The sequence below is a fragment of the Passer domesticus genome, chromosome 5, assembly GCF_036417665.1.
Source record: "Passer domesticus isolate bPasDom1 chromosome 5, bPasDom1.hap1, whole genome shotgun sequence".
In the NCBI taxonomy this organism is placed as follows: Eukaryota; Metazoa; Chordata; class Aves; order Passeriformes; family Passeridae; genus Passer; species Passer domesticus.
In genome coordinates, this window is record NC_087478.1 from 19,505,730 (window position 1) to 19,532,106 (window position 26,377).

General features: G+C 35.6%; 1 protein-coding gene and 1 long non-coding RNA gene across 4 annotated transcripts in view; one reads left to right on the plus strand and one right to left on the minus strand.

Moving 5' to 3' along the window:
• The window catches only part of GRM8 (glutamate metabotropic receptor 8), a 303,263-nt gene extending 283,889 nt beyond the window's left edge, over positions 1-19,374 (plus strand). For 2 of the 3 annotated variants that reach the window (XM_064422213.1, XM_064422216.1), the window contains 2 exons: positions 13,482-13,728; positions 18,808-19,374. In XM_064422213.1, coding sequence (XP_064278283.1) covers positions 13,482-13,728; positions 18,808-18,857 — 297 coding nt within the window. In that variant the 3' untranslated portion in view covers positions 18,858-19,374. Of the gene's footprint in view, positions 1-13,481; positions 13,778-18,807 lie in introns of all 3 variants that reach the window. The other variant, XM_064422214.1, reaches the window with a different exon arrangement.
• Positions 18,839-26,084, minus strand: LOC135301783 (uncharacterized). The gene is made up of 4 exons (XR_010363517.1): positions 25,484-26,084; positions 24,947-25,039; positions 23,280-23,336; positions 18,839-18,977 (listed from the first exon to the last, which is right to left on the minus strand). It is a non-coding gene; the product is annotated as an uncharacterized LOC135301783 (long non-coding RNA).
• Positions 26,085-26,377: the final 293 nt, after the last annotated feature.

Genomic DNA, 26,377 nt, shown 5'->3' on the forward strand with positions numbered 1-26,377 from the left:
CCCCCATATTCAGATAAGTAACTAGGTAGTACTCAATTTTAAAAACACTTTTAAAAGATGAAAACATTTAGCTATATAAGAAAATCAATTTGTCTCACTTTGGTCCTTGGAAAAATCATTGACCAAGCCCTCTCAGAACAAATTTCTGGTCTCGTAAAGGAGAAGAAATTTACTGGAAATAGTCAACATACCTAACCAACCTGATTACCTTCTTCAATGGGACATGGGTGTTTGTGGATGAGGGGAAAGCTGGGGATGTTGCTTACATTGATTTTAACAAGACTTTTGATACTGTGTCCTGCAATATTTTGGTACCTAAGTTTAACATGTTATGGTCTTGGTGGGTGTGCATCAGACAGGTAAGAGTCAGTTTGGATAAAAGGGATCAGAGAGTCATAGATCTATGTCATGCTCTGTTTGAACATCACAGGAGATCTGTTCTGGGACCTGTTTAATATCTTTATCAATGGCCAAATAGTAGATGGTAACAAATTGGGGTATAATTGCTTATTTGTTAGAGGAAAGGGTTATCATACAAAGACACCTAGACCGAATGTAGGAATGAACCAACAGGAAACCATATAAAATTAACAAGGCATGATGCAAAGCTTGGCACATGGAAAGCTAGAGACCTTGCAATGGTACAGGGTGAAAACTGACTAAATGGGTAGAAGTTCTTTAGAAATTCTGTATAAAAGGCCAAAAAAGCCTCACAGACGTCAAACTAAACCTGAGTTAACAGACCCATGGTCACAAACAAGGCCATCAGCCTCCTGGGCTCTCAGAAGCAGACAGGTAAATTGAGGGCAAGGATTACCACTCTCTACCTGGTCCTCGTTAGGAGATATCTGAAATACTGACCTCCCAGCACCTTCTAAGAGATATAGCAATAGGCTGGAGCAAGTTCAGCACAAAGACCATCATGATTGTTGGTGGCTGGAGTCCTTGCTCTGTGAGGAGAGACCGATGAAGCTGGGCTTGTCCAGCCTGGAGCAGAGACAGCTTGGGACAGAATGAACAGCAGCCTCTTGTGTCTATATTTTGGTCACTGAGAGAATGGAGCCAGTCACTTCACAATGTGGGTGCTAGGAGAGCAGGAATCCATGGACATAAATTGAAACAAAAGTAATTTAGTCTGGCTAAAAGGAAAAAAATGTTTTTCCCTCTAAAGGCAGTGAAGTTCAAGAGGCTGCCCAGAGAGGCTGTGTAGTCTCTCTTCATTCTTGGGGGTTTGAGAGACCTGACTGGATGGAGACCTGAGACACCAGGTCTGACTGCACAGCTGGCCCTGCTTTGAGGAGAATGTTGGACTAGGGACCCAAGGACCCTTCCACCCTGAGCTAACTATACTTATAAACGAAACAAAGTCTTTTTGGAAAGAATGCAATCAAATTATTCAGTTAAACTGATTTGGATTCTTGTAAGGTTTTATGGATTTTCAGTTCAAAGTCTTGATTTGGTACAAAGCCACCTTTTAGCAGAAGTCTCACACAAGGGATGAGCCATTTCCCTCTCAGCAGTAATCCTGACACCATCATATAACACAGTAGATCAGGGTATTGTAAATGTTAAAAAGCTAAGAGATTATTTTACACCAGCTTCTCACGGCTCAGGCCAGCATATTCCCATATTTAGAGTTCAAATTGGAACAGCTGGAAACTGATTTCAGGAAACTGAAATCTATTGGTAGCTGTATTTCACATTCTGCTTGAATCTAGGTCTCTTCTGCACATGTAGACAACATTTTTTTAGGCTGACAACAAACTTCTCCTGTCTTGTGGAAGATGATAACAGTGATTGTACAGGAAGTATTTCAGATTTCTGAAGGGAAACACACTGGCTTATCTTCTCTGTACAGTGTTGCCATAGCAAGAATAGATGGGTGTCTGAACATCCCGGTGTGCCAGATTCACCTTGTATGATTAACTGCATTTGTGAGAGCAACATAAATGTTTGGGTCACTCATATTTCCCCTGAGTATACCACAGCCAAGGCATGCTAGAGCCAGCTCTGAATCAGTCACAAGCCCTCCGTGTTGTTGGTTCTGCAGTGAAATTAATACACATTTACTGCTGCATACCTTATAGACATAAGTTTCTATCTTCTGGCATTGCTCCCAGAAATGTTAAAATGTTAGGGTTTTTATTTCAGGGTTAATATTCTTGACAGGTAGGAATGACAGAGGAAAGGCAAATGTTGGATGCTGACATCAGAGATATTCTAATATTGAATTTGGTATGCAGCATTGCATATTTTAATTACCTATTGTACTTATTATGCAGTATTACCCATTGTAATAGATAGCTGAGATTGTAGCTGCTGAGGGTTCAAATATATAATAACATATAAGAATTGTGGAAGGACTACACTGTATTCACTCTTATTATTTGGGATAAACTAATTGAAACCTCAAGGGAGGAGGTTGCAGTTAAATAAGACAAAACAAAATAAAACAAAAACCAAAAACACAACTAAAAAAACCCCCAACAACAAAAACCAAAAAACAAACAAACTAAAAAAAACCAAAAAAACCCCAAAACAAACAAACAAACAAAAAACAAACAAACCCCCCCCCAAAAAACCAACAAACAAACAAACAAACAAAAAACCAAAAAACCAAAAAAACACCCAACAAACCTAAAAAACCTATATTCAATTTATCCTGAAGATACAAGTAGAAAAAGAAGGTGAAAGTTAGAAGGATAGTTTGCACGGGCAGGGCAGGTGAGAGGGGTGAGAGGGGGAAGGTATACCATGTCATCACTACTCTACCTTGTTGCTCTTCTGAGATTCTCTTCTGAGATAGCACAGAGATGGTCCTGTAAGGTAATATTGCACATTTTTGTAGGAGTCAGCAGAATCCTGCTCTGCCTTAAGAATCATCCAGGTAGACAAAGAAGAAATTTAAAGCTTATCAGAGTAGCACAGAACAAAACATGTTTAGCATGCAACAGAGGTTCATTCAAAAATCTTATTTGAAAACACTTACTTTGAAAATCTTTTACAGTGGACTTTGAAAGGGCTGTGGGTTAGCTGTAGAACAGAATGTATTGTGTTTAGCAACATCCCTGCCCTCTGCACTGAATCTAAGAACCTGGTACCTGCTTCTAAAATCCATTTCAGGTTAGAGGATGTTTTTTCCTGCTCCAGAGTGTGTTAGGGAATTCACAAGGGTCTTCTGCAGTGAATAAATCTAACAGAAAATCTGTACTGGAGTAATGTCACAATCAATTATGGAATAAAATAAATCAGAATGACACCAAGGCAAGTAAACACTCAAGTGAGACCTTTAGAGATTAGTAGCAACAGAAAGGAAATAGTTTTATAATATGCAGATTTTAATATCTAATTTATATTGCAATTAATTTAATTTTGCTAAAATATCAGAGAGAAAATTAATGAAAAATATATTTATTCGTTTTTAAGTTTTGATCAATTCATCACTTGGAGTAATACAGTGTAAATTCATTGAAGCCAAGGAAACAGCCATCAGTGGATTCATCTGGCTGCCATTAAATTTATTCTGACACAGGGAATGAACACAGCAAACATTTCTAGATAAGACTAGTACTTGAGTACAACTGTTGTAAGATTTCTGTTCACAAATTGCTACTGAAATGCTTGCTAAGGGCTGCAGGGACATGTTTGATTGTTTGTTTTTCTTTTTGTCATTCCGCTTTAGCTGCTTCCTTGCTCATTACATTGTTCCCATTAGCATAATGTATTGATTGTGTTTGCACAGCTTTTCCTGCCAAAGGCTGCCCTTCAGTTGTGCAGCCATTGGGGTAACCAGCTGTTACTTGTTTAAGCCTCCATCATTTTGTATGACAGAGTAACTTAATTATGCCCTGCTTGAAGATGCTAAATAAAATTATCTTCTGAGCAAGTGTACTTCACTTAATATTTGTCTCTATCAGGTACTTAAACTCTGACACTTAGGCTATGTGCACTAAATAAGCAAACGTATTTTAGAACACAACCTGGTAGCAAGTTAATTATTACAGAGTTAGAGGCTGTTTTACAGTATTTCTAGACACAGTTATCTCTTAAGCTCAGGTATTATGCCTATTTAAGAGACTTCAGAAAAAAAAATTAAATGTAGTTAATAGTGTAATAAACCAGCACTTAAGGTTAACCTTTTTCTATGCTTTATGAGCATAGGCAATACATCTTCAGTTAGCATTGGGAATTTTAAAAAGACAGAACTGTAATACTCTATGTATTTCAAACCTGGACAAGGAAAAATTCCTATTCAGTGATATATTCTAGTTACAAGAATGTGTCAGTCAACATCAATGGCCCTTGTGTTATACAGAACAATTTGTTCTTATTTTAATTCTGGTATTTTAATTAAATTCAGACAATATATTTTATTGGCAACATCTTTCCTTAGTTCACTATAAGACAGTTTTCTTGCTTTCCCTTTTTCATCACAATACAATTATGCATATGAAAGTGACAATTCTGGGGTTGCCCACTGGGTCCTTGAGGGTTAAGTGTTCTGAAATGCAGCTCCCATGTTTTCAAAGGGATTATAATTGAAAGTGTTAGAATTGGCATGAATTTATTTTAAACAGTCTACGTGCCACATTTCCTAGATTTTAGCTTTAGGGTAAATTCAATCTGTATTCAAAGTAGATACCTGAAGACCAAATTAATAATAAACCACTTCTATAAAATAAATTTTTGTAAGAGTGATAAAATTTCAAAAGTAAAATTTTTCTCTAAATTCTGCTGCATCTTATCTAGATAGGTTATTCAAGTTAGAATATATTTGACAAAAGAGAATTTTAATTTTGGTGTATTTGAAAGGGATATGAAAGTCATTTGAAGGCTCTTTGGAAATTTTATAATAAAGGACTATTTTTTATTAAATAAAGTTGAAAATAAGGTTTTATAGAGCACCCAGCTATTGCTCAATAAATATGTATGGGAGGTGTGTTGTTACTAGAAAAAGGCTGCAGACTTGATATTGTTGTGTCAATGTGGGCTTTTGGGATATATTTTTAATATCTGGAGCTTATGATGGCTGCAGTAGCACCTGTCCAGCTGTGGGGAGAGTACTGCTGGACCTGTTCCAGCCCAGGGCTCTGAACACTGGACATGGGAACCATCTAACAAACCTGCAAAACCACTCACTAACAAAGTAACTGGAAATTAATTTCAAAAAAAATCAATAAGCAGGTAATGGGCACAGATAGACTGAGTTTAGAGGAGAACTCATTTTAAAAAAGAGGAAATAAGGACACAGTATTAGAAAATGTGAGAATGCAACCTCAGCTGGATCCAAGACTAAGGGAGAAGGAATACCAGACATCAACATTAAGGACTTGTGATACATAATTTCCCCTTCTTTCTATTTGTCTTGTGGAGGGCTAAATCTGTTGGCTTTAGGAACCAGAGGAGCAGGGACCAGGTGTGTATCACTGCAGAAAAGGGATTGATAGTGAAAAGTTTATGTGTATACAGATTTAGCTATATTATTAATGAGATTTTCCTGTAATAATTAAATGATATGAAAAGAAAAGCTAGTATAATTGTAATTGGATTAATAATAAGATTTGCTATGCTTTTAAGTAGGCTGTTAAGATTTTAATTAGATAGACAATAAATTCTTTGTTTAGGATTTTGTCAATAAGAAGGTCTTAAGTTTAACACAATATTCCATAAAATCCTACTGGTGGGTTATGTTGAAGATTAATGTATAAATAAGAACTTGTTTAATTAATTTCATTTCTCAATTTATCCATGAAGCACAGTCTTTTTCTATTATGTTTTTACATTTTTGTTTTTTTTTTTTTTACTTGTATTTGGAAGTACTTTTAGCTTAGCTTTACAAAACATCAGTACTAAATTTCTGTTTTATCTTTTGGAGCTCTGTATTCCTGAATATCAGGACTGGCATACACATTACAACAGACACAACAGAGATTAGTTTTTGGTCAATTACTGAAAACGGTGACTCTATTTGCAGCAAGGTTGATGGAAGGTATGGCTCACATGGACTTTAAAAACCACAATACCACAATAAATTGTGTGCTGTGGTATAAGCAAGCTATATGATAATGTAATATATGAGAAGTAAAATGAGTTATGTTATGAGAACTTAGGAGAAGAAATAAAAATCAATTTACATACTGATATTTTAAATTACTTTGAAAGTCTGCAAGGCACTACTTAGGATTTTTGATGACATATATATCCTGAGGAGGGATAACAGTGAAGAGTCAGATTTTAGTTTATTACTAGTTTAATAGGACATTGTAATAAATGTTGCAGATGAAGTAAAGCTGAACATTTCTTTCCTTTCAAAAAACTTGCTAATTTCCAATGGGCAGAATGTGTGATAATGCAACACTTGTTTGTCTCATCTTCTCCAACTTTTGCCAAAAACCAGCATAATTTCTGATGCCAGTGTTCTGTGTTGTTATCTGTAAAAATGTCTACAGGGGTTACACATCAACAGAAAGCTTTTGAAATTAGCAGCTTTAGAGGAACTAAAGCATCTGAAACTGGCATATTGAAACAAGCAAAGGAAAAAGAAGAAAAATCAAGGAATTAATAAAAAAATCTATTTGTCTAGAATGTTATGCTAAGAGATTACATTTACCAATAGAAATTACAATGGACATTGTTGTCTGCCATGTTTAGAAAGTACCATGTTACTATGAATCATGGAATCACAGAAAAGTTTGGGTTGGAAGGCACCTTTAGAGATCATTAGCTCCAACCCCTCTGCTGTGGGCAGACACATTGCACTGGGCCAGGTTGATCAGGGCCCCATCCAGCCTGGAATGCTTCCAGGGATGGGACACTTGCAACTTCTCTGGGCAACCTGTGACAGTGTCTCACCCTCATGGCAAAAGATCTTTTCCTTATGTTTGGTCCAAATCTGCCTACTTTCCTAAGACACTTTCCCTTACGCTGTCACTATGGGCTTTGGTAAAATCTCTCTCTCTCTTTTACACCCCCCCCCCCCTCCCCCACCTCACTCCCCCTTTACAGATTGAAAAGCCACAAAAAAATCTCCTCCTCTTACAAATATTGCAGGTAAGGTCAAAATTTGACTTAAGTGGAAAATCTGAAGTGAAATAGTTACCATAATTCAGTTTCTGAAAGGCAAGCATATACATATTCCACCAAGACTCTGAGCTTTTATAGCTCCTCTCATATCCAAGCTTTACTGGAAGTTCATGCTTTTTAATATGGCACACATTTAATTTGAAATAAGTTGTTAGAGCTTTCCTTTCTCATAACTTTTGAAAGCAGTGGAAATTTAAAAATAAAAATAAAGATTATATGTTTTATCAGGATTTGTTTTCTTTTGCTGTGTGAAGAATCATAGCCTACATTTACTTCTTGAGGTAATCATTTTACAGATGTTGTTTCATTTTGTGAGAAGGCTTTCACTTTTCCTCTTTAAGCCTCATTTTAATTGCTATTTGGTAAGGAATGTTTTCAAAAGGCTAAAAGATATTTAAGTACCATAGCTTCCCATGTTTTCTAACTGAACAAATGTTTGAAGAAGACTCATTCAGTGAAGTTTATCTTATACCTGGAAAATAATCTTGTTATATGAGCCAAACAATGACTGAATGGAACCTGTTATGTTTTCCTTCAAAAAAATTTCTTCCCACAGATCAAGACAGAAAAGTATGTTTTGCAGTGACAGCAATAAAAACCTGTAGATGTCAGCTTATGGGGTTCTGCAGAGAAGCATGAATCCTTTGGTTAGCTTTTGGCTCCTTGTCAGCATTGTTACCTGCTGTTTACATTCTCCTGGTTTCAAATGTATTTCATATATATTTGTCTGGATACAGGCTTTTCCCTGTTGCTTTTTGGTGTGGAATCCATTACATGGCATTTCTTTCTAATTTGTGAACAGGACTGTGAAACATTATTTTTGTCAGCCGGTCAACTCTTTAGCAAGCTGCAACACACACGAAAGTAACTGTAGTGTATGGCATGTGCATTACTTTAAAAGAAGAAAGGGACTGTCTTTTTTCTAAGCCTTCTGTGTTCTGCAGCACAGGGAAGATGCCTATGAATGCTTTCAGTGTTTTCCTGGAAATAAAAAGACTCATGCTGTCCCCACCATAAAGAAAGAAGGCCCATTTTGCTGTCTTTCCCAATATGAGGGATGCCTGTAGATGGATGATATGTATCTTCATTTTATGATGTATCATTTATCTCCTGGATAGAAATGATCTGGTAAAGGTTTCTAGCAGCTGAGAAAGAAGGGAAGAGTGGAAGGAGGGAATGAGATCAAAAAAATCTATTGGGAAACAAAGCTTGCTGCTGTTCTGTCCTTATAATATGAAACTGGCTGAAGCAACTGAGGAGATTCACATAAGAGACATACAGAATTTGATAACAAGGATAAAGGGAAAATTAAATCATAATTCAATCTTCTGCTCTATTACTAGCAGTGTGGGACACGTTCAAGAGTGCCTGTGTTTATCTGTCTCAGCAGGATGGTTCAAACTCCAGTGTTTGATACCAGGGCTATTGCTCTATCCTGTGGAGAAAGAGACTGGTAAAGGGCAAATTGTATAGAATTAGTGAATAAGAGTCATTAGACCAGCTGTGTCCTTTCAAACATCTACCAGTCTCTTTGGACTGCAAGTAGCTGAGTTGAGTCTATGCTAGGCACACTCATAGTTTGAGATGTACCAAGACTTTCCTCAGTGAATTAGCTCTTCACTCACTGCTGGACATTTTTTCATTTGTGTTACAACTACCAGGAGTTACAGAGTTTGTGCCAAAGTGGAAAACAGATTAAATTTTCTCAAGACATCACAATATACATATGACTTTCCAGAATATACTATTGAAACCAGATTGGGGAACAGTCTGTTCTCTATTTGACTTATTAAACTTGAGTAGAAGAGAAAAATAAATAGCGTGAGAAAATCAATAATTCTGCAGAGACTCTGAATATTATCTTGCATGTAAAAACAGGGGAGGACTCAAAACAAGGAAGCAGTCTGGACAAGGTTGTGACATTACTACTTTTCTTTTTCCTTTAGTGAAAGCAGTTGCTTTGTGTTGAACTTTGCCTCAGCTAACACCCAACAGATGGGACACTACTGGGGACTTGAGGAATATTTTATTTCCAAGCAGTGAAGCCTAGCTGATAGGCAGTCATTCAGCTGCCTGCTCTGGGACAATTCAGTGTGCACACCTGCTTTGATACTGAGAAACTTTTTCAGCTGTCCAAGGAGGCAATTTAATTTCAAGTACTTTTAAACTGGAGAACTCATTAGAGTATCTGTGTTTTACTAAAATAGCATGTTTCATTGGCCCAATGTTTCCTGTGGAACATTTTAGGTTCAAAGTAGAAAGACACACATAGTCCTAGAATCAATGGCCATTATCTATTTTAGTTGCTGAGTTAGGATAATCTGAAGGCTACGCTACCAAGCTTGTATGAACCTTCTGATGAGGAAAGGGTCCAGGTCACTTGTGGGAGAGAAATCATGTGTCTGAGCAGGGATCTGAATCTTTTTCACAAGGGACTGTCTATTATGACAAATCCTTTGTCAGTTGTGGAGGTTAAAATTGTACATAAAAAGTCTTGTATCAGTTGTGGGCCAGGGTTGAGGTGGAGGATAGAGACAGGAAAGTACTTAGGCCTCAAGTATTCCCCGTAGTTTAAAGGGTGTTTTTCCTTGCACTACTGTGATTTTAGTTTTCTGACATATCCTCTGACTGTTAAGAACAAGGATAGATATAGCAGTCTTTGTTACATTTGTGAAAGGCATTATCAGACGAAAAGTTTGTAGTTCAGAAGGGACTTTGGTGTGAGGAGTGCTGAAATTCATTTTGTGTAACTATGAATCATTGTAAAAAGGGACCTTTATTGTCCTGTAACTTTGAGTGAGCTACCACTGTGAGACACATGAAAAATTACTCAGACCTCATATCTTATTAAACTGAACTACTTTGGTTGTTCCTTATTTTTAGAGCATCTAATTCTGTAAAAGTTACAGGTAGTTATCTTCCCAGAATAATAAAAGTACCCAGAATGCACAGCCATAAAACATCATTGTCCTCTTGTCAGGAATAAAACAAGGTAAGAGTCAGACAAAAGTCAAACCAAGTGTGTGTGGTATCCTTTTGCTAGACTTGGGCTTCATTGGGCTGCAAGAATGGGGATTCCCAAGAAAGGAAGGATTAAATGCAAGAGTTATTCCCATCCAATAAAAAGATTCTCAGCCTTCAAATGACCACTTAAAAAAGTAGTAGGGCTTGTTGAGATAGGACAAGGGGTAGTGGTTTTAAAATACAAGAGGGTTGATTCAGACTAGTACCAAGGATTTGTTTATGATGAAGGAGGTGAAGCACTAGAACTGCTTAGCCAGAAAAGGTGGTAAATGACCAATGCCTGGAAACATTCAATGTCAGGTGCTCTGAGCACCTGATCTAGTTGAAAATATCCCTGCTCACTGCAGAGGGGCTGAACTAGAGGTCCTTTAAAAGTCACTTCCAACCCAAACTATTCTATGATTACAGTATAGAAAAAGGAATCAGACTCAGACTGTCATGGACAACTCAGCCTCCAGCTGAGAATGCAATTGCATTAGCCTATGAAATCAGATAGACACACACAATGTGTGTGTACATGTAAGGATATGTTCAAAGCCTTTCCCTCGAGGTTGAGCAAGTGTCTTGAAACCCTTCTTTCTCATTGGTTTTATTAAAGAGTAAGTGGTAAGAGGGATCCATGAGGATCCCTGAGTCTGAAGCTCTTTAAAGACTGTAATCACTCTTTGAATATTGTCCTGTCAGAAAATTCCCAGTCCACCCTAGAGTTGATATTTTCATAACTATAGTGGCTAGTTCAAAACCACAGAAATCATTAGAAATAAACCCCACTGCATATGAATTGTAATCAGCAATATGAAACTAACTGTGATTTGCATTTTCTAAAATAGGTTGTTGTGCTGATCAGCAGTTAAGTCCACAGAAAATAAATTAGATGTAATGATATATGTAATGAAAAATACCTGCACTGAAACCTGTAGGATCTTAATTTTTAGGTGTATGATGAGATTCAGGGTTGTTTCATTTACGTAGCTTAGTGGAATGTAAACATCCAAGCTGACATTGGCACACTAAGAGAAAGCTCTTTAGTAAGATCTTGGCACTGTGGCACCTCTAATTGCTAGAAAGATCATTGAGATCTACTATAATGTATAGATTTGTTAATGTTAATAACAAAGTCATGCATGTATTTTATCCTATAACATTTGGAGCTTTAGCCTTTTTACCACGTCCCTCTTACACTGAACCATGAGAGAAAGACAAGTCTTAGAACTTGAATACTTGATAAGAAATAAAAACTGCAAACTATATTTAATTGCCAGGCATTGTTGCAGAATGCATGGGTGAGGCTTAGGTAGCACTTAACTGCCATGACTTGGATTTTAAAAAATGCTAAGTCTTCAAAAATAATTTTTATGTTTAATGGAACTTTCATACACAATACAGTTTTTAAAATGTATTGCTTACAATGATTTCAGTTTTGAGAATCAGGAAATATATTCATATTTAGGAACCAAAATACCTTTGCTTTTGGATGCCACATACCTAAATGCTTAACCCTAAAAGCCACTGCTGTACCAGTTTGTTTGGAGATCAGTTTGGTTCAGGGAGCAACAGACATGTATTGGTGCTGTCTGCATGTGAACATGCATCTGCACAGAAGTCCTTCCACAGAAGTCTGAAAAAAACTTCTTTATTAGTGTGACCATGTAATGTTTTCATTAGAAATGTTCATGCACAATATAGCTCTGCTTTCAGGCACACCACTGTAATTTTGGAGATTGATGGGATAGAATTATTTCACTAAGAAAAGAGTGTGAGAAAACAGTATATTATTTCCTCAAGTACTGAATTGATGTATGATCCAAATGAAGGAAGGTTTTACTCCTGTACGTTTCCTCAGCACAACAGATAGTCCTGATTGTCTTTTCAGGCAGGTGCTGTCCCTGAAAGTGGGTTGAGCTTTTTACAGATTTTGAGGAATTGTTAATATTTTCTTGAAGACTAGATTGAACTATACTTCTTTTTATGGTAGTATTTGGCATAGTATTTGTATTTCTGTACAATTATACAGTTACTTAATAAAGTAATTCAGAATTAATGTTTTTTCCTTACCTAAGATTGCTTTAAGTAAGAGAGCACAGTTTATTTGTGATCCCTAAGGAGGAAGTATCTAATGTAAAAACTTTGTAGGCTGAAAGACATTAAAATGTTCAGCTATAATAGTGCACAACAGTTTATTATATTTCTACTTTTCTGCCAAGGGCCAAGTCACCCAAGGGCACTTCATAAAAAATGATGATCTGAAGCTGACATTGCAGACAGACTTACCACCTTATCTTCAGGTTAATGTGATAGTGTTGGCCAGTGCTTAAAATCATGCCTGACAATGTCACTGAATCATCTGCGAAGGCACTGAGCATGTTTTACTTCAGTATCTTTTTCAATATAACAAGGATTACTGAGAGATTTCCTACTTAACACAGAACTGTAAAGTATTTTTTGTAAAGAATATGGCTAATAAAAATGATTTCCTAAAAAAAACCTGTTGAGCAGACCTACAATTAGTATTGGTAATATACTAGCTGAATACTTCATCAAACAAATTTCTGTCTGCTGTTCTTATGGGGTGTTTATTGGCATTTTCTTTTATGGTATTATGGAATACCAGAATTACTTTATTTTTGTAGGTGATAACAAAAAATAGACAGACTCACTCTGAAATGCCAGATTCTTCCTTTCTATCTATAGGGAACGGAGGTCTTCTGTGAGATAATTTCATGGTTCCTCAATTTTCTGATTTCTTAGTTAGGACCATGACATATTAATAACTTTATTGTGTGCCAATAGAGCATTGTGATTAGAATTCAAAAGTAGGATGGAAAATAAACAAACAAACAAACAAACAAACAAATCAATCCCCCAACACCCTCAGGAATATTCAAGCATCACTATGGTAAACTAATTTTTTTTCCAGCTTGAAGCTCACAGACTGTATAAAAGATTCCATTAGATTCTGCATTATGCTGCTGTCAGTTGAGCCATGCTGCACACACTGTTGAATCACCATGTGGCATATTGGTGTAGAGGCTTCTGTCAGTTAAAATAGATGACACAAGGCTAACTCTGTTGTCATTCCTGTCTTCTTGCCCAGACATACTGGTTTTTTTTTTTCTAAAAGCATGTTTGCTGCATCATCTTTGTTACTTTTATGAGAATGAAGTTTCATGAATACTATGTTGTTTCTATCACCTACTCTTAAGATTATGAGCCCAACAGGAAACAGCCATACTCTGCTATAATTAAAAACAACCATAGCCAAGGGTCTTTTGATGCTCCCTTTCCACCTAGTACTTTTAAGATAGCTACTTTGTTTTCCTTCTTATATTAAATCAATATAACAATGATTTTTATATTTTTCTTTCCTTCCCCAGATGTACATCCAGACAACAACACTGACTATCTCCATGAGTTTAAGTGCTTCTGTGTCTCTGGGCATGCTCTACATGCCCAAGGTTTATATTATAATTTTTCATCCAGAGCAGAATGTTCAAAAACGGAAGCGGAGCTTCAAGGCTGTAGTGACAGCTGCTACAATGCAAAGCAAACTGACACAAAAAGGAAATGACAGACCAAATGGCGAAGTCAAGACTGAACTGTGTGAAAGTCTTGAAACCAACAGTAAGTCATCTGTAGACTTGGTCAAGAGTGGCAGCACATCTTAATAGCTGTACGTTCAGAAGAATGCACTTTCTTTTAATAATAAACTTAATTATTTTTGTTGCTTGTTCTGCATGAATCCAGAGATGTGTCAGAATTCATGTACTGCTGAATGCAGGAATGTCTAGATCTGTTTCAAAGAAATTGATTTTCACAGGAGGCTAGTAGGAAAAAAAAAAAGCACAAGCAGATTTTGAAACACCACATCTTCTAAAAATTGTTTGTTTTAGCTAGTGCTATTTTGATGTGTTGTACATTGCTGTGCCAGTGGTATGTCCTGACAGTTCATGAGGTGTATTTATGGTCATCATTGTATATTCAAAACTCAAAGGCTGTTGAAAAAAAAAAACCTATAATGAAAACAGCTAGCATTGTTTTTATTTTACAGTCAGATATGGAAGTGAAAATAATGCTTTTTACCTTCCTACCTTAATATTTCTTGGAATGTTCACTTATCACAACTCATGAGTAACACCTCCCATAATGCTGGGAGCACTTCCCATAATGCATAATGCTTCCCATCAGGTTTTTGTTCTGGTCTCACTCATCTTGGTACAAAATCATGATAATTTGTGTGAAGCTTAATTACAACATGTTCTGATATATTGTAGGTTTTTAATGGGAAAAAAATTCTTTCCCACATCAGGAAAGTTCTTGAATCTTGCAACATCTCAAAGTTGCTCTGGTACAGGGGAAAACAGAGATTACAGCTCCCATTCCACCACATGACATACCATTTTAGAAACTGGACTTTGTAATAAAAATAATAATCAACTATAAGCAAAGACATTAACCTTATACCCAATGCTGAGAAATGGAGAACTGCTTTCTTCTGAGAAGTTAGATGTTACATTAAATGAGCAGCAGCTGTGACAGCTAAGCTTTTCAGTCATTTTATTGGAAACAGCATGGCTGATTTTTAATTTTTTTTTTGCTTTTGGATGATATTGGTGTTTAAGTAGTACTGTTTTGGTTAAGCACATTGAGACAAGGCAGTACAAAGTTTGCATTAAAATATTGTATTTATTTCTGAAAAATGAACCCCCTACTGAAATCTAGCAGAGTTTGCAGATTGAAGATTACATAAAAGCAGTCCATAACTCTACCATACTATACTACACTATACTATACTTGCTGATGCATGGAGGATACAGAGTGCAAACTGTTTCACTGGAAAAACTCATGCCCCTTCAAAATATGTAAAACTGCTAGAGTGAGCTATGGACTTACAGAGCTTCAGATTGAGACGTGTAACAAAGGACAAACAAGAAAGGCATAGAAAATTTGTGGATCAAATGATAGAATAGGAATATGAAAGACTCAGTAATTTTGCAACTCTTCAGAAAACTCAGATGGAAAAAAGGAAAAGAGACATGGATTTTGCTGAATGTACAAAATTATACACTTCCAAGGAGAGGATAAAGCAGGGTTTTCACAGTAGGGTGAGAAAGAGTGTTAATAAGAAAGTCTTGAGTATCTGATGTTTATCTACAATACCTGACTAAGAAATGCTGTGACTGGTATTCCTTAAACTATGATTATGCATAATTCATAGAAACAGATGCTACTGGAAGCCAGTCTGCTTCTTAAATAGTCCAATACTGCAGGGTAATGCTTATTTACTGTGCTCTAAACATGATTTTAACAGTAACACATCTATATAGTTCTGAGCTCACTAGGAGTATATCCTAAGTTTTCATCCATCATAATATTTCATAGGCAAAAATTCAGTCAAGTCATCTGCACTCCAGAAAGTTCTCCCTATGTAATTGAGTTCTAGGCCTCTAGATGGCCTGTACCTTTCTCTCTTCCCTGAAATAGTTATTGTCAAAGAATTTGAAAGTTCCTGTGAATTTTAAGCGCACAATGCAGCATAAGTCCTTTTCACTGTGTCACTTGTAACAACTTCTCAGCACCACAAAATTTCTTCTTGCAGTTACTCCATGTGAGCTAGATCTTTCTTTTCAGTGATAGCATATGAAACTGATTGCAAAATAGTAGTCTACTTCTAGTATACCAGAAGCGAGCAGTGATTGTTTCCCCTATTTACCAAGCACAAACACTAGAAATGATAGCAGTGCTCATAACTAGGTGAGAAGCAGGATGAGGTAGTCACGTAATCCCTTTCGCTTCCCATCCAGACAACTCCTCTCTATCTAGTTTGTTCTGTTTCAGGTAACACACCTTATTCTATGTTGTCTTCCACATGAATATGTTCGTGGGTTTATTTGTGGGAATAGGTCCATAATCAGTGAAATAAAAATTGTTTCTGGGAAACAGGATAAACATACCCATCCAGGTGTGGTCACAGAAGGCAATGACAAGTACGTTAAATGAATATAGGTCAGATCACAATATTCATTCTACATTGCTCTTTTATTTTCTTCCTCTTTTTGTTTCATTTCAACAGCAAAATAGCAATTGGAGCTGAAAAAGAATGTTTATTCTCAGAAATATTTTGAGCCAAGTCCGTTAATTTTCTGGCCATCCAGGCCTGCCAAGCGTGGTTCATGTTATTATTATGAAATGCTAAAAGTCTTAAAGAGCAGGACACCAACTGCTGAAGCTTTCAGGTCCCCAAACATGAACTCTAGACTTATTCCACAAAACTGAAAAGACACATACAATATTTATAAAGCAAAAAACCACAAACACTGTTTGGACATGAGATTAATATATTTCAAACCACTGTCTACAATAAATTTCTGGGTTATAATTTTTTAAAGTAATAACACTCAGGAATCAACTGGATAATTTTTGTTTCTTGATCAATTCTAGATTAATTCTATCAAAACTCTTTAATTCTCAGATACACAACAAAGTTACAGCAATTTAACAAATCATATCAGCTGAGGTGTGGTAGCTACTATTTTTGTATTTTGTGTTGTATTCTTGCAAATGTGCTCACATAATTCAGCTTACTGGCTTGTGATAAATCTGATTATGTTACATTGCTTTGGGCTAAAAACATGCGCATGTAAAGTTATCACAGAGCTCAACTCAGCTCATACAGGATAATGTGGTAATCTAACAACCTGATCATGTATCTGACCCTACTTTCAGGGAAAGGGGAAAAAATAAGCTCTGATCTTTCTATCCTTTTGTTCCCAAGTGTGCAGAGTTTGCAGATGAGCATCTATCTGTTACTTACTAGCTGGGAAAAAATCCTTCTATGCTTGAAGATCCTGGTGCCATTTCATCAGTCCTGCATTATTTTGAGTAGGAACTCAGCAGGCCAAAATTAAAAATAGAATCCTCTCAGAAATCCAGCTGTGGGAGCATGAGAGAGTTCAGACGGGAGCAGTACATCCCATTTGAAAGATCTGAAAGATGTAAATTATGCTATACTTGCTTCAAGTGTCCCAATACATGCAAATAAAGCTATTTCATGTTGGTGCTCGAATATTGTGATCAAGTATGAGAAAGACTTGCTTTGTGTGCCAAAAGCAGTCCTTTCATGAATTAGCTTTCTCTAGACACAAAGTATTGGAACTACCTGTGCAAGTGAAAGTAAGAAAAATTATATTTTGCAGCTTTTGTTTGATTATTCATGCTTGTATATATATTCTTAGGGAAAAGGATTATAGTAGTATGTGAATTAAATAGTCTGGTTCTGTTGTGTCTTAAAAAATGGCAAATGCAGTATTAGATTCAAATTGCTCAGAAAATCTAAGAAAACATGACAAAAATCAAGAAGCAAACTTAGCTATACAAACCATTATTAATTTGCATCCATTTTAGTGATTCTTTATTTAGTTTAATCCATGATGCAGAAGAGAGAAACTGTCATTTCTCAGTTTCTGTAGACTGTTCTTTACAAATCATCAGATTGTTGGGCTGAACATAGGAGTTAGCATGAAGAATGCTTTTCCTGTCTATCTCAGCTGTTCTCACCAGACTCTGTATAGAAAAAGGAAAGAAATTGAAGAATGATATGAAAATATACCTTTCTATACTTATATAGATCAGGAAACTTTTTGCCATCACGTTATTTTCATCTTGCTAGCTGCAATCTTCACTATCATAAGCATGATATCTATCACTATCTTAATTATCACTCTCTTCACTGTCATGTTTGTACCAGACAGAATATAAAACATATTTAGAAAGTCAAATTCCTCTTTATGCAGTGTAACATAGACCTTATTATAGAGAAATAAGAGACTCAGTCCCCCATCAGTCTCATTTTCCATGTACTCAAATGATTTAAAATTAGAGAACTATGAGACCAGCTGTAATCACTTTTCTCCTCCAACCATTACATTTACCTTGAGTGATATGACTTGAGTCATATTTTTATAGCATATTTTTTATATTTCTTAATAGCAAGGATGTAAGGGCTAGAACCGGAAACAAACTTTCTTAAAAGATTCCTAGTTGTTCAGTTTTGCAGTAGTAGAGCTGTTTAATTCTCTCAATATATTGCCTCATTCTGAACAAGGAACATCAGCTCTGATCAAAAGAAGCATGATCAGCTGACCATCAGCATAAGGAGACCATCATTTTCTCCAGTTAATATGTTCTGTTTGGACTATCTGCTCAGTTTCTCTAATTTGAAGAGGGTTAGGCTTTGTTCCTTTTGAGGAGGATAAGTCTCATTTTGGATGGACAAACCACCACTAACTGCAACGTTGTCTTCAAACAGTAGAAGAGAAAAAAAAAATCCAGTCACTAATGCAAAAAAAAAATTTATATGGAATTCAGACAAAATAATAACAGATGTTGAAATTCTGTTGTGGGTATGCTGAAACCACTCATCATTTTTCCTTTCTATGGATCTCTGCTTTCCCAAGTCATAAACAAAACAAGTGGTCATGAACACAGAAATTAGGATCCAGTTTATACACTGCTTATATACATCCTTAAACATTCTTTATTCCATGAACATGGACCATATTGTTCGGAAATACAGTAGTACATTGTCTGAATTCAAATGCTAAATATGTTTTTTCCCTCCTCTCTTGATTCTAAAAATCCTGAACTTTTTTTTTTGTTGTTGTTGTTTGTTTTTGGTTTGTTTCTTTTTCTTTTGATTTACAGCCTCCTCTACCAAGACAACTTATGTCAGTTACAGCAATCAGGCAAACTGAGCAGGGATGAAATTCACTGGAAGATCTGCAGGACTGGATCTTGCAAACATAGACTTTACCACCACGAGAATTCAGTCTTGAAAATATCAGTAGTCTACATTCAAATCGATAGTCAGTCTTCTAGAGAACAAGGATTAAACAAAAGCAAAATGAAAAAAGAGACAGGGGAAGGAAAAGTCCAGTTTTATAACTTACAGACAGAGTGTCAAGCTTCTGAACTGTTCATTCACAAAAGGAAGCAAATCACAAAAGGAAAACAAATGTTAGCTTGTGAAAAAAAAATGCTGTTGAAATAAATCATGTCTGCTGTTATATTTGTAAGTACTTTTTTGTGATTGTGACAATTTCCTTTCCTGTCCTACATTGTTCAATTCGTAAAAGAAGATGAGTTTGTTTCTTGTGACGGCTGACTGAATTAAGTCCTGGGTTATGCTAAAATAAATGCAATGGTCAATGCATGCTAATTTTTATACAAAATAATTTATTTCTAATAATAAAGGAATGTTTTGCAAATGTTGAGGCTTGTTTTGTTGCAGTTTTAAGGAAAAAAAAGTCCTTACACTGTTGTCTATTGTTTGTTTAGAATGTGCAGTAAAGGTGGGTGTACAAATAAAATAATAATCATGGCATCAGAAGAATGCAGTGTAAACTCTAAGCATGTGTGTATGTATGCGTGTATGTGTGCACCTGTGTGTGTACATACGTGCATGCCTGCCTGCATGCGTGTGTGTGTGTGTACTCTGCAGTGTGTGAATTTATTTGTTCAAAGCTTTGTGACTATATTTTCTAATGGAAGGATTTTTTCCCTCTTCTTACCCTCAAAGTAAGTTCATTTTATATGTTTGTAAAGTAAAGGAGTCCTGATAGTAATTATTTTGTATTATTGTATTATATTTTTGAGTCTCCACTAATAATTTTGATCCTTTTCATTTCTGGAACTTACAGTTTGTAAGACTTTATGACAGCTAGACTGGATTAAGCTGAAAGTTTATTCAGCCTAGTATCCTGTCTCTGACAAGAGAATGTAGCAGATGCATATCTCAATAAAGGTGACTTTGAAATAACAGAAGAGAAATCAGTGGAGAATTTGGAAAGCTGTAGCCTAGCGAATATATGTACTATTGCCTTATAAACACTTACAAATCAAAGAAAGAAATGCCAATCTACAATCTAATCTTCTTTACATCTTCTAATTCCCATCATTGAGTGAGGTCAGAAACAACTATGCAAAGAGAAAGAGAAAATCACATCTATATCTATTGTGTTAACGAAACCCTCCAAATAATTAAAAAAATACAGATGGTGACTGTCCCCTTTGTTATTACACCTCTGGTGGATGTTCTGTAAGACTTTTTCACTCCATAAAGTACTTACCATTCATCAAGTCAATGGGTCTTCACATGCAGCTGATTATTAAATGTTATGTCTCCTGACTTAGCCTGGATGGCTCCTTGTGATTTTTATCCTCACAGCAGATGTATTTTTATAACATATCTTAAGGGATCTGTGGTGGGTCCTAAATTATATAAATGAAAGTTGAAGTACCTGAAACTGAATCTCTTTCTATTACAATGCCAGTATTTAAACTTCAGTGTGGCTGGCAACTGTATGACAATGAGTGTCCATTTTCAAAGTATTTGATAAAACATACTTAGTGTTTCCCAGAAATTGCATGTCTGAAGTATTATCTGATGATTGCTATGGTATATATGGTATTGTGTGCTTGGTATGATTGATATTTTGTATGAAATTTCCTCTAGTGACTATTCCACAAGCACATCAAAGCCAAAACTATAAACTAACATATGCTTATTTTAAAGCATATAGAAGATGCAGGTAATGCAGTGAAACCTGCAAAAAATAATAAAACAGTTTTAGTTCTATTTTGTTAGCCAATATCTCATAAAATTGAAGTTTTCTTGTGGAAATAGATTGATTAGATCAATTTTTGACAAGACAGATTTTTGTGCCTAGGATGGATTTCCTAAAAGAGAAAGAAAATCTGTTTTATCTGAAAAGCAATATTTTGACAGAGTTTCTTTTCAAGAAGCCTTTGAAAAGTTTAATTCTCAATACACAATGAAAAAAGTTTCAGATACTTTGAAATAGCTATACCTATTACTTTAAGCATAACCCTATGCATTTGAAAAAACAGTACATGGGAATTGCATTTAAACATGTTGTATACACATAAACATATGTTACATATACATAAAGATTAGTATATGATATATAAATCTCTTCCAGCTTCACAGTAGTCTGAAGAAAATGTTATTGTGAACAGATTTGCCAGGATCAACATAGATTTTCTTTTGATTGAATAGTAGGTTAAAAATGGAATGTGAATTAGTATGTGCATTTCTGTGTAATTCTCTCTGAAACATGGAGTACATTAAGGCTGTAAGTCCCACTGGCATTAATGTAACTAATCAGATAAATGAGTACACAGTATGAATTACAGAACAGCACTGGTCTACAGGTTTCCCTTCAATGGGGTGGTTATGTGCAGTTTGTGAAAATGCACAGAATAGTCCACTCAGATTTCACAGTCATTCAGTAGCTGAGATCTTGAAGTTTAATAACTAAACTTTTGCATAGGTACAATACTTTTTTCATCTAAAATTATAAAATGTCTTTATTCTACAAAGTTAGGGTTCAGTTCTGCTCACAGAGAAGCAGGCTATTCAATTGCTATTACTGATAATTTGTGTGTGACTATGCTGAAGCAAGTCCATCAGGGCACACAACTTATTTTTACTGACAGCAGAAACAAGTCCTTAATGTTGTTTTGTGACTGCAAAATAGATACAATGACTGAGATCTGAATGACTCTTTGTATCAGGTCAATGAACCAGGAATCAAACAGAACTAACAGACAATACTTTTCTACAGAAAGAGTAATGAGCCACAGCATCTAAAATCTCCTTTTCCAGAAATGCCCAAATAACAATTTCCACAAAAGGGTTTTTAACTAATAACATTACCTCTCTTCCAATTAATAGATAATTTTTATTACTAAACAAGAAAACAAAAAAAAAATAAAGCATTGCTAAGAGATATAGTTTGTAAATATATTTTATTGGTAGATAACTTATTAATTTATGCATCTACTTCAAGGCAGAATGTGAAGGCAGAAGACATAAAATGGTGTAGGGAGCAGTAGGCTTTGTTTTGGAAATGTGCATAAATGATCCAGTATATTTCACCTCCACATCAGCCATTAAATAAAATGATAGCTTATTATGATTTCAATTAACTTATGTGCCATGTGGCATAATTAGGAAATTACATATTCTGGTTGAATTTTGAAGAGCAAAATTCAATGTCAGAAGAGGGAAACATTACTTTTCCCAGTTTTGATACTATCATAATGGCACCTTTAGCACTTGTGATGCTGCAATTATTTGTGTCCAGGAAACACCAATTTATATGCATGTTTCATTTGCTGTGGATTATTACCTCTTCCAGTCTAAATGTGAAAAGGTCTTCTTCTCAGTAAGAAGTCATTTCTTTTAGACTTTCTCCTGAAATTTCAGTAGCTAATAGGAAAGTAAGGTATGTATATCACTAATTCTTATTCTGCTTACTGGACAAGTAAATTATTGTTATTAATGGGTTACTGCAAATGCAAGAAGGAACAGATCTTCTCTGTGGACTGCTCCCTACACTTCTGAATATATGTAAATTGTATTGTCTGCTACTTAGCTTAAAATTTAGCTTCTTTCTTAGCTTAAATTTACTAGTAAGATCATGAGAACTGAAAAATATTTGGTGGAAATAATCTGTTGCATCTGTGCAATGAAAATAAGCTGGCTGACATGAAAGACAAATTAATCTGGAAACATTTTGGTTATAATAACTTAAAGGAAATTGGAAAACTTACTATTGAGTATATTAAAAATTTTATCAGGGAATGAACTACAATTAGGTGTGTGCTTAGCTTGTTTCAGCAGAATCTTATGAACATTTTCAGGTTGTCTTAAAAGGTTATTGTAGAAGTCTTTGCACATTTCATACATTTTGATAACTGTAAATTCCTCTGTCACATTTAAACACTAAAATAATGGAGAGCAACACTTTTTCTCATTTGACATTAAAGTGTGACAGCAGGTCATTAACTGCCAGGAAGTTAATATTTTAAGTGGTACAGCAGCAGGGAAGAGAAAACAGCATTGTCCCAAAAGCTGAAACAATGCTGAAAGTACAGTAAGATGCACAGTGTCCTTAATGACAAACCAAGCTCCTGTTTGTATTAAACAAATACCTTGTCTCCTGGTACAAGTGGAGTATTATAATATGCAGAGGAGTATGGACATGAAAGAAAAAAAGAGCAGTGACAGAGTCAGAGTGTCTAAAACCCTTCCATAAGCAGCACAAAATATTGAAAAGTGTTAAAGGACTGTACCAGCTCCAGACACTGACCTCTGTAGAGAGCACACTCCATCCCCAGAGTGTGTTCATCGTCCATCCTCTGCAGAACTGCAGTGAGAAAACATGACAAATTAATTAATGGAAGCCATCAAAGTTAATGTTGGAGGAGGTAGTAAATAACAAATAGACTCATTTTTCTTTAAAATTCAAGCAAATATTATCATAGTGCCGAAGGAATATGCACAACTTCTGCAAAGACCTGCAAATACAAGCATGTTAACATTTTTTTCACAAGGTGTAAGCTGCGATCAAAGGTTGCAGCATCACAAATAAGACAGCACCTGGCTCATTCTCTTTTGTCAATGAATACTTCAGTGCCAGGACTTCAGAAAAAAACTGGAGATTTCCTGGTCCATCATAACCTAGTCTGAGAAGGAGCTGGATGACAGTTTCCAAAATAAAGGGAAAATTTCTCTGTAAAACTGATTTTTTTTTTTTAACTTTAAATTTCCAGGTCACCAATATATTGAGCAACACTGCAAGTGCAATAACTTCATAGTCCTCTCAGAGGAAGGAAAATATAAATTGCATGGCTGGTATCATATCCTGCACAGGTGTTTTTGACGTTCTTTGAATAAGTAACAAGCCAAAGTTAAACATTATTCTGAAAAAATTTCTGCAAGATTGATGTGATTAAAAAGTGCTATATACAGTGCTAGTTTAAAAGCCTTTATTTGCTTCCTGTTTACCTGATACATCATTTGCTCTGTTTCTGGAAGCCTACTGTACTCCCTAAGTTGGCTGAAGTGTTTTTACTGTCTTTGTGATCACTATCACATGAATATCAAATAATTATGACCTTTAATAAAATAAACTATATTTATTTAACTTACAAGTTTTATTTTTCCTAATCTTGCTTGAAAGTTTGAGGAACTTTTAAACAGATATGGTCTGATTTATGACTGGTCACAATCTTTCTTCAATACAGCTTCCAGTGTTTTTTTCTTACTCCATTTAGAGCCTTTTTTCCAAGTATTTCCTTTGGTATCATGGAAGAAAGCACATCAATAGAGTAAATAAATGTCAATAAAAGGAGCAATATGAGGACTAAGAGGGTGAAAATTGCTTAAAGAAGATAACAAAACTCCAGACAACTGACTTCTTTTTTTTGCGGAACAGAACAACCATCCATATCTAAAGACAGTTTCCACAGGCTGCAGGAGGAAGTCTTCGTTAGTGGCTGTTCTCTTAGAAAATCTTATCAACTGGATTGGAATGGTATTTTTTTGCATGCAATTTTTATAAAATAGAAAAAAAAAGGAAAGAGAGACTGAACAGGTGAAAATGAATGTTGGAGATGCGTAAGATATATTGAACTGCCAAATTTTTGAGAACTTACCTGTTACAAGAAGAGTAAAATTAAATAATTAAACTAGTAAATCAGAGATGAAGCTATCAATACTTCTATTTATCTATCAGTTTCTTTACATCTCTCATATATTACAGGCTGTAAAGAGTACCTCAATATTACTTGTCTGCTCTTTTTAAATCAGAAGTTCAGTTCTTACTGTGTGCATAATTCCGGGAGGATATAGAGTAGTAAATATAACTGTATCCATATTCTGTCTTAGCTCCACATAGTTTTTCATCATGAGTGCTAAACACTTCTGAAAAAAATATGTTATTTATTTCTTAGTTTCTATGGTTCATACGCTTACCTGAAAATACAGAAGGAGTTGCAATCATTTTGATATAGAGGTTATCATTTCTGGTGAGAGCTCCCATCCTTTGTCATTGTTTGCAGTGTGACACTGAACAAGGAACGACAGAAAGATTAGTTTTATACAAAATTCAGGATATTCTTCACTGAATGACAGCTATGGAGCACACAATTTGCAAGATATAATAACAATAATGTGATTATTTAAAATGCCAGACTGAGGGTACTTTATAAATAACTGTCTAAAGCACTGAAAGTTTAGAATAGATGCCTGAAAAGTGTGTTCCAGAGATAGTTTCAAATGTCTGTGTTTCAGAACCTGTTGTTTCATTTAAGAAAAATGAGCTGTTACTTCAAGAGACAGACCGCACAGAATACCAGAAAGGGAGAAACAGCCCTGGCAACACCATAAACATTACAGGTGAAATAAATGAACCACTTGTTTTTTAGTGAATTTCATAGTTAGGTATATTGCTTTTCCACAAAACCAGAAATGAGTCAGCATAGATGATATGCTCATGAAAAATAATCATACCATACTTTCTCCTTCTTCTACACACAGAGGAGAGCTACACATGTATGTATACTTAAAATGTATGTGTACTTAAAATCCTATGACTTCCTCCATGGCTTTTTTCTTGAAAGAATCATGCTCATGATCCCCTTGTAATTTGTTAAAATGCTTTCCTTTAAAGAGCAAGGAGGGGCAGCTGTTTGCATGCAGACAGCCCTGTGTGTCCATTTGAGGGAAGTAGAACTGTTGGGGCAGCTGCCTACAATTTTTCCATCACTGCATCCTACTGTATCCGATCTCTTAGCACCATGACACTTGACACAGCTCACAGCCTGTGTTTGATGAGGTTTTGCTGAAAGCCAGGTTTTCCCTAAGCAGCACTAATGACAGCAGAATGTTTTTTGTGGTAGGAAAACATCACTGAAACTATTTCCCATGTGGGTGAATTTCCAATAGATAGGGAGTCAGGGATCAAAGCAAGATCTTTTCTGGAGAGCAAAAGTGTAATGTCAGCTTTCCTGCCTGGTACAGTGAATTGAACTACCAGCTGCCAGGGCAAAGGGCTGGTGTGCTACTGATGCAAATGAGACTCACAGCTCTCTGGCCTGGGAAAACCACATGAGTCATCTGAAAAACATTTGCATAACGTGGGACTTGCAGCACATCCTGACCCAGGATGTAGATGTTACTCTTTATCAGATAAAGTGACAGTAACAGGTAGATTGTGAGTTTTGTTTCCATGGGATAATGAAATTTCCAATAGATAAGTCCCTCTAACCTCATGGCGGGGATTATGAAGTTAATTTTACAATAAATGAATGCACAGTTACTTGTAGACAGTAAACTGAAGAGATTGGTATCAACTTCGATCATATCTGTTTTCCACTGAAAATTGGACACAATCATATTTGCAAT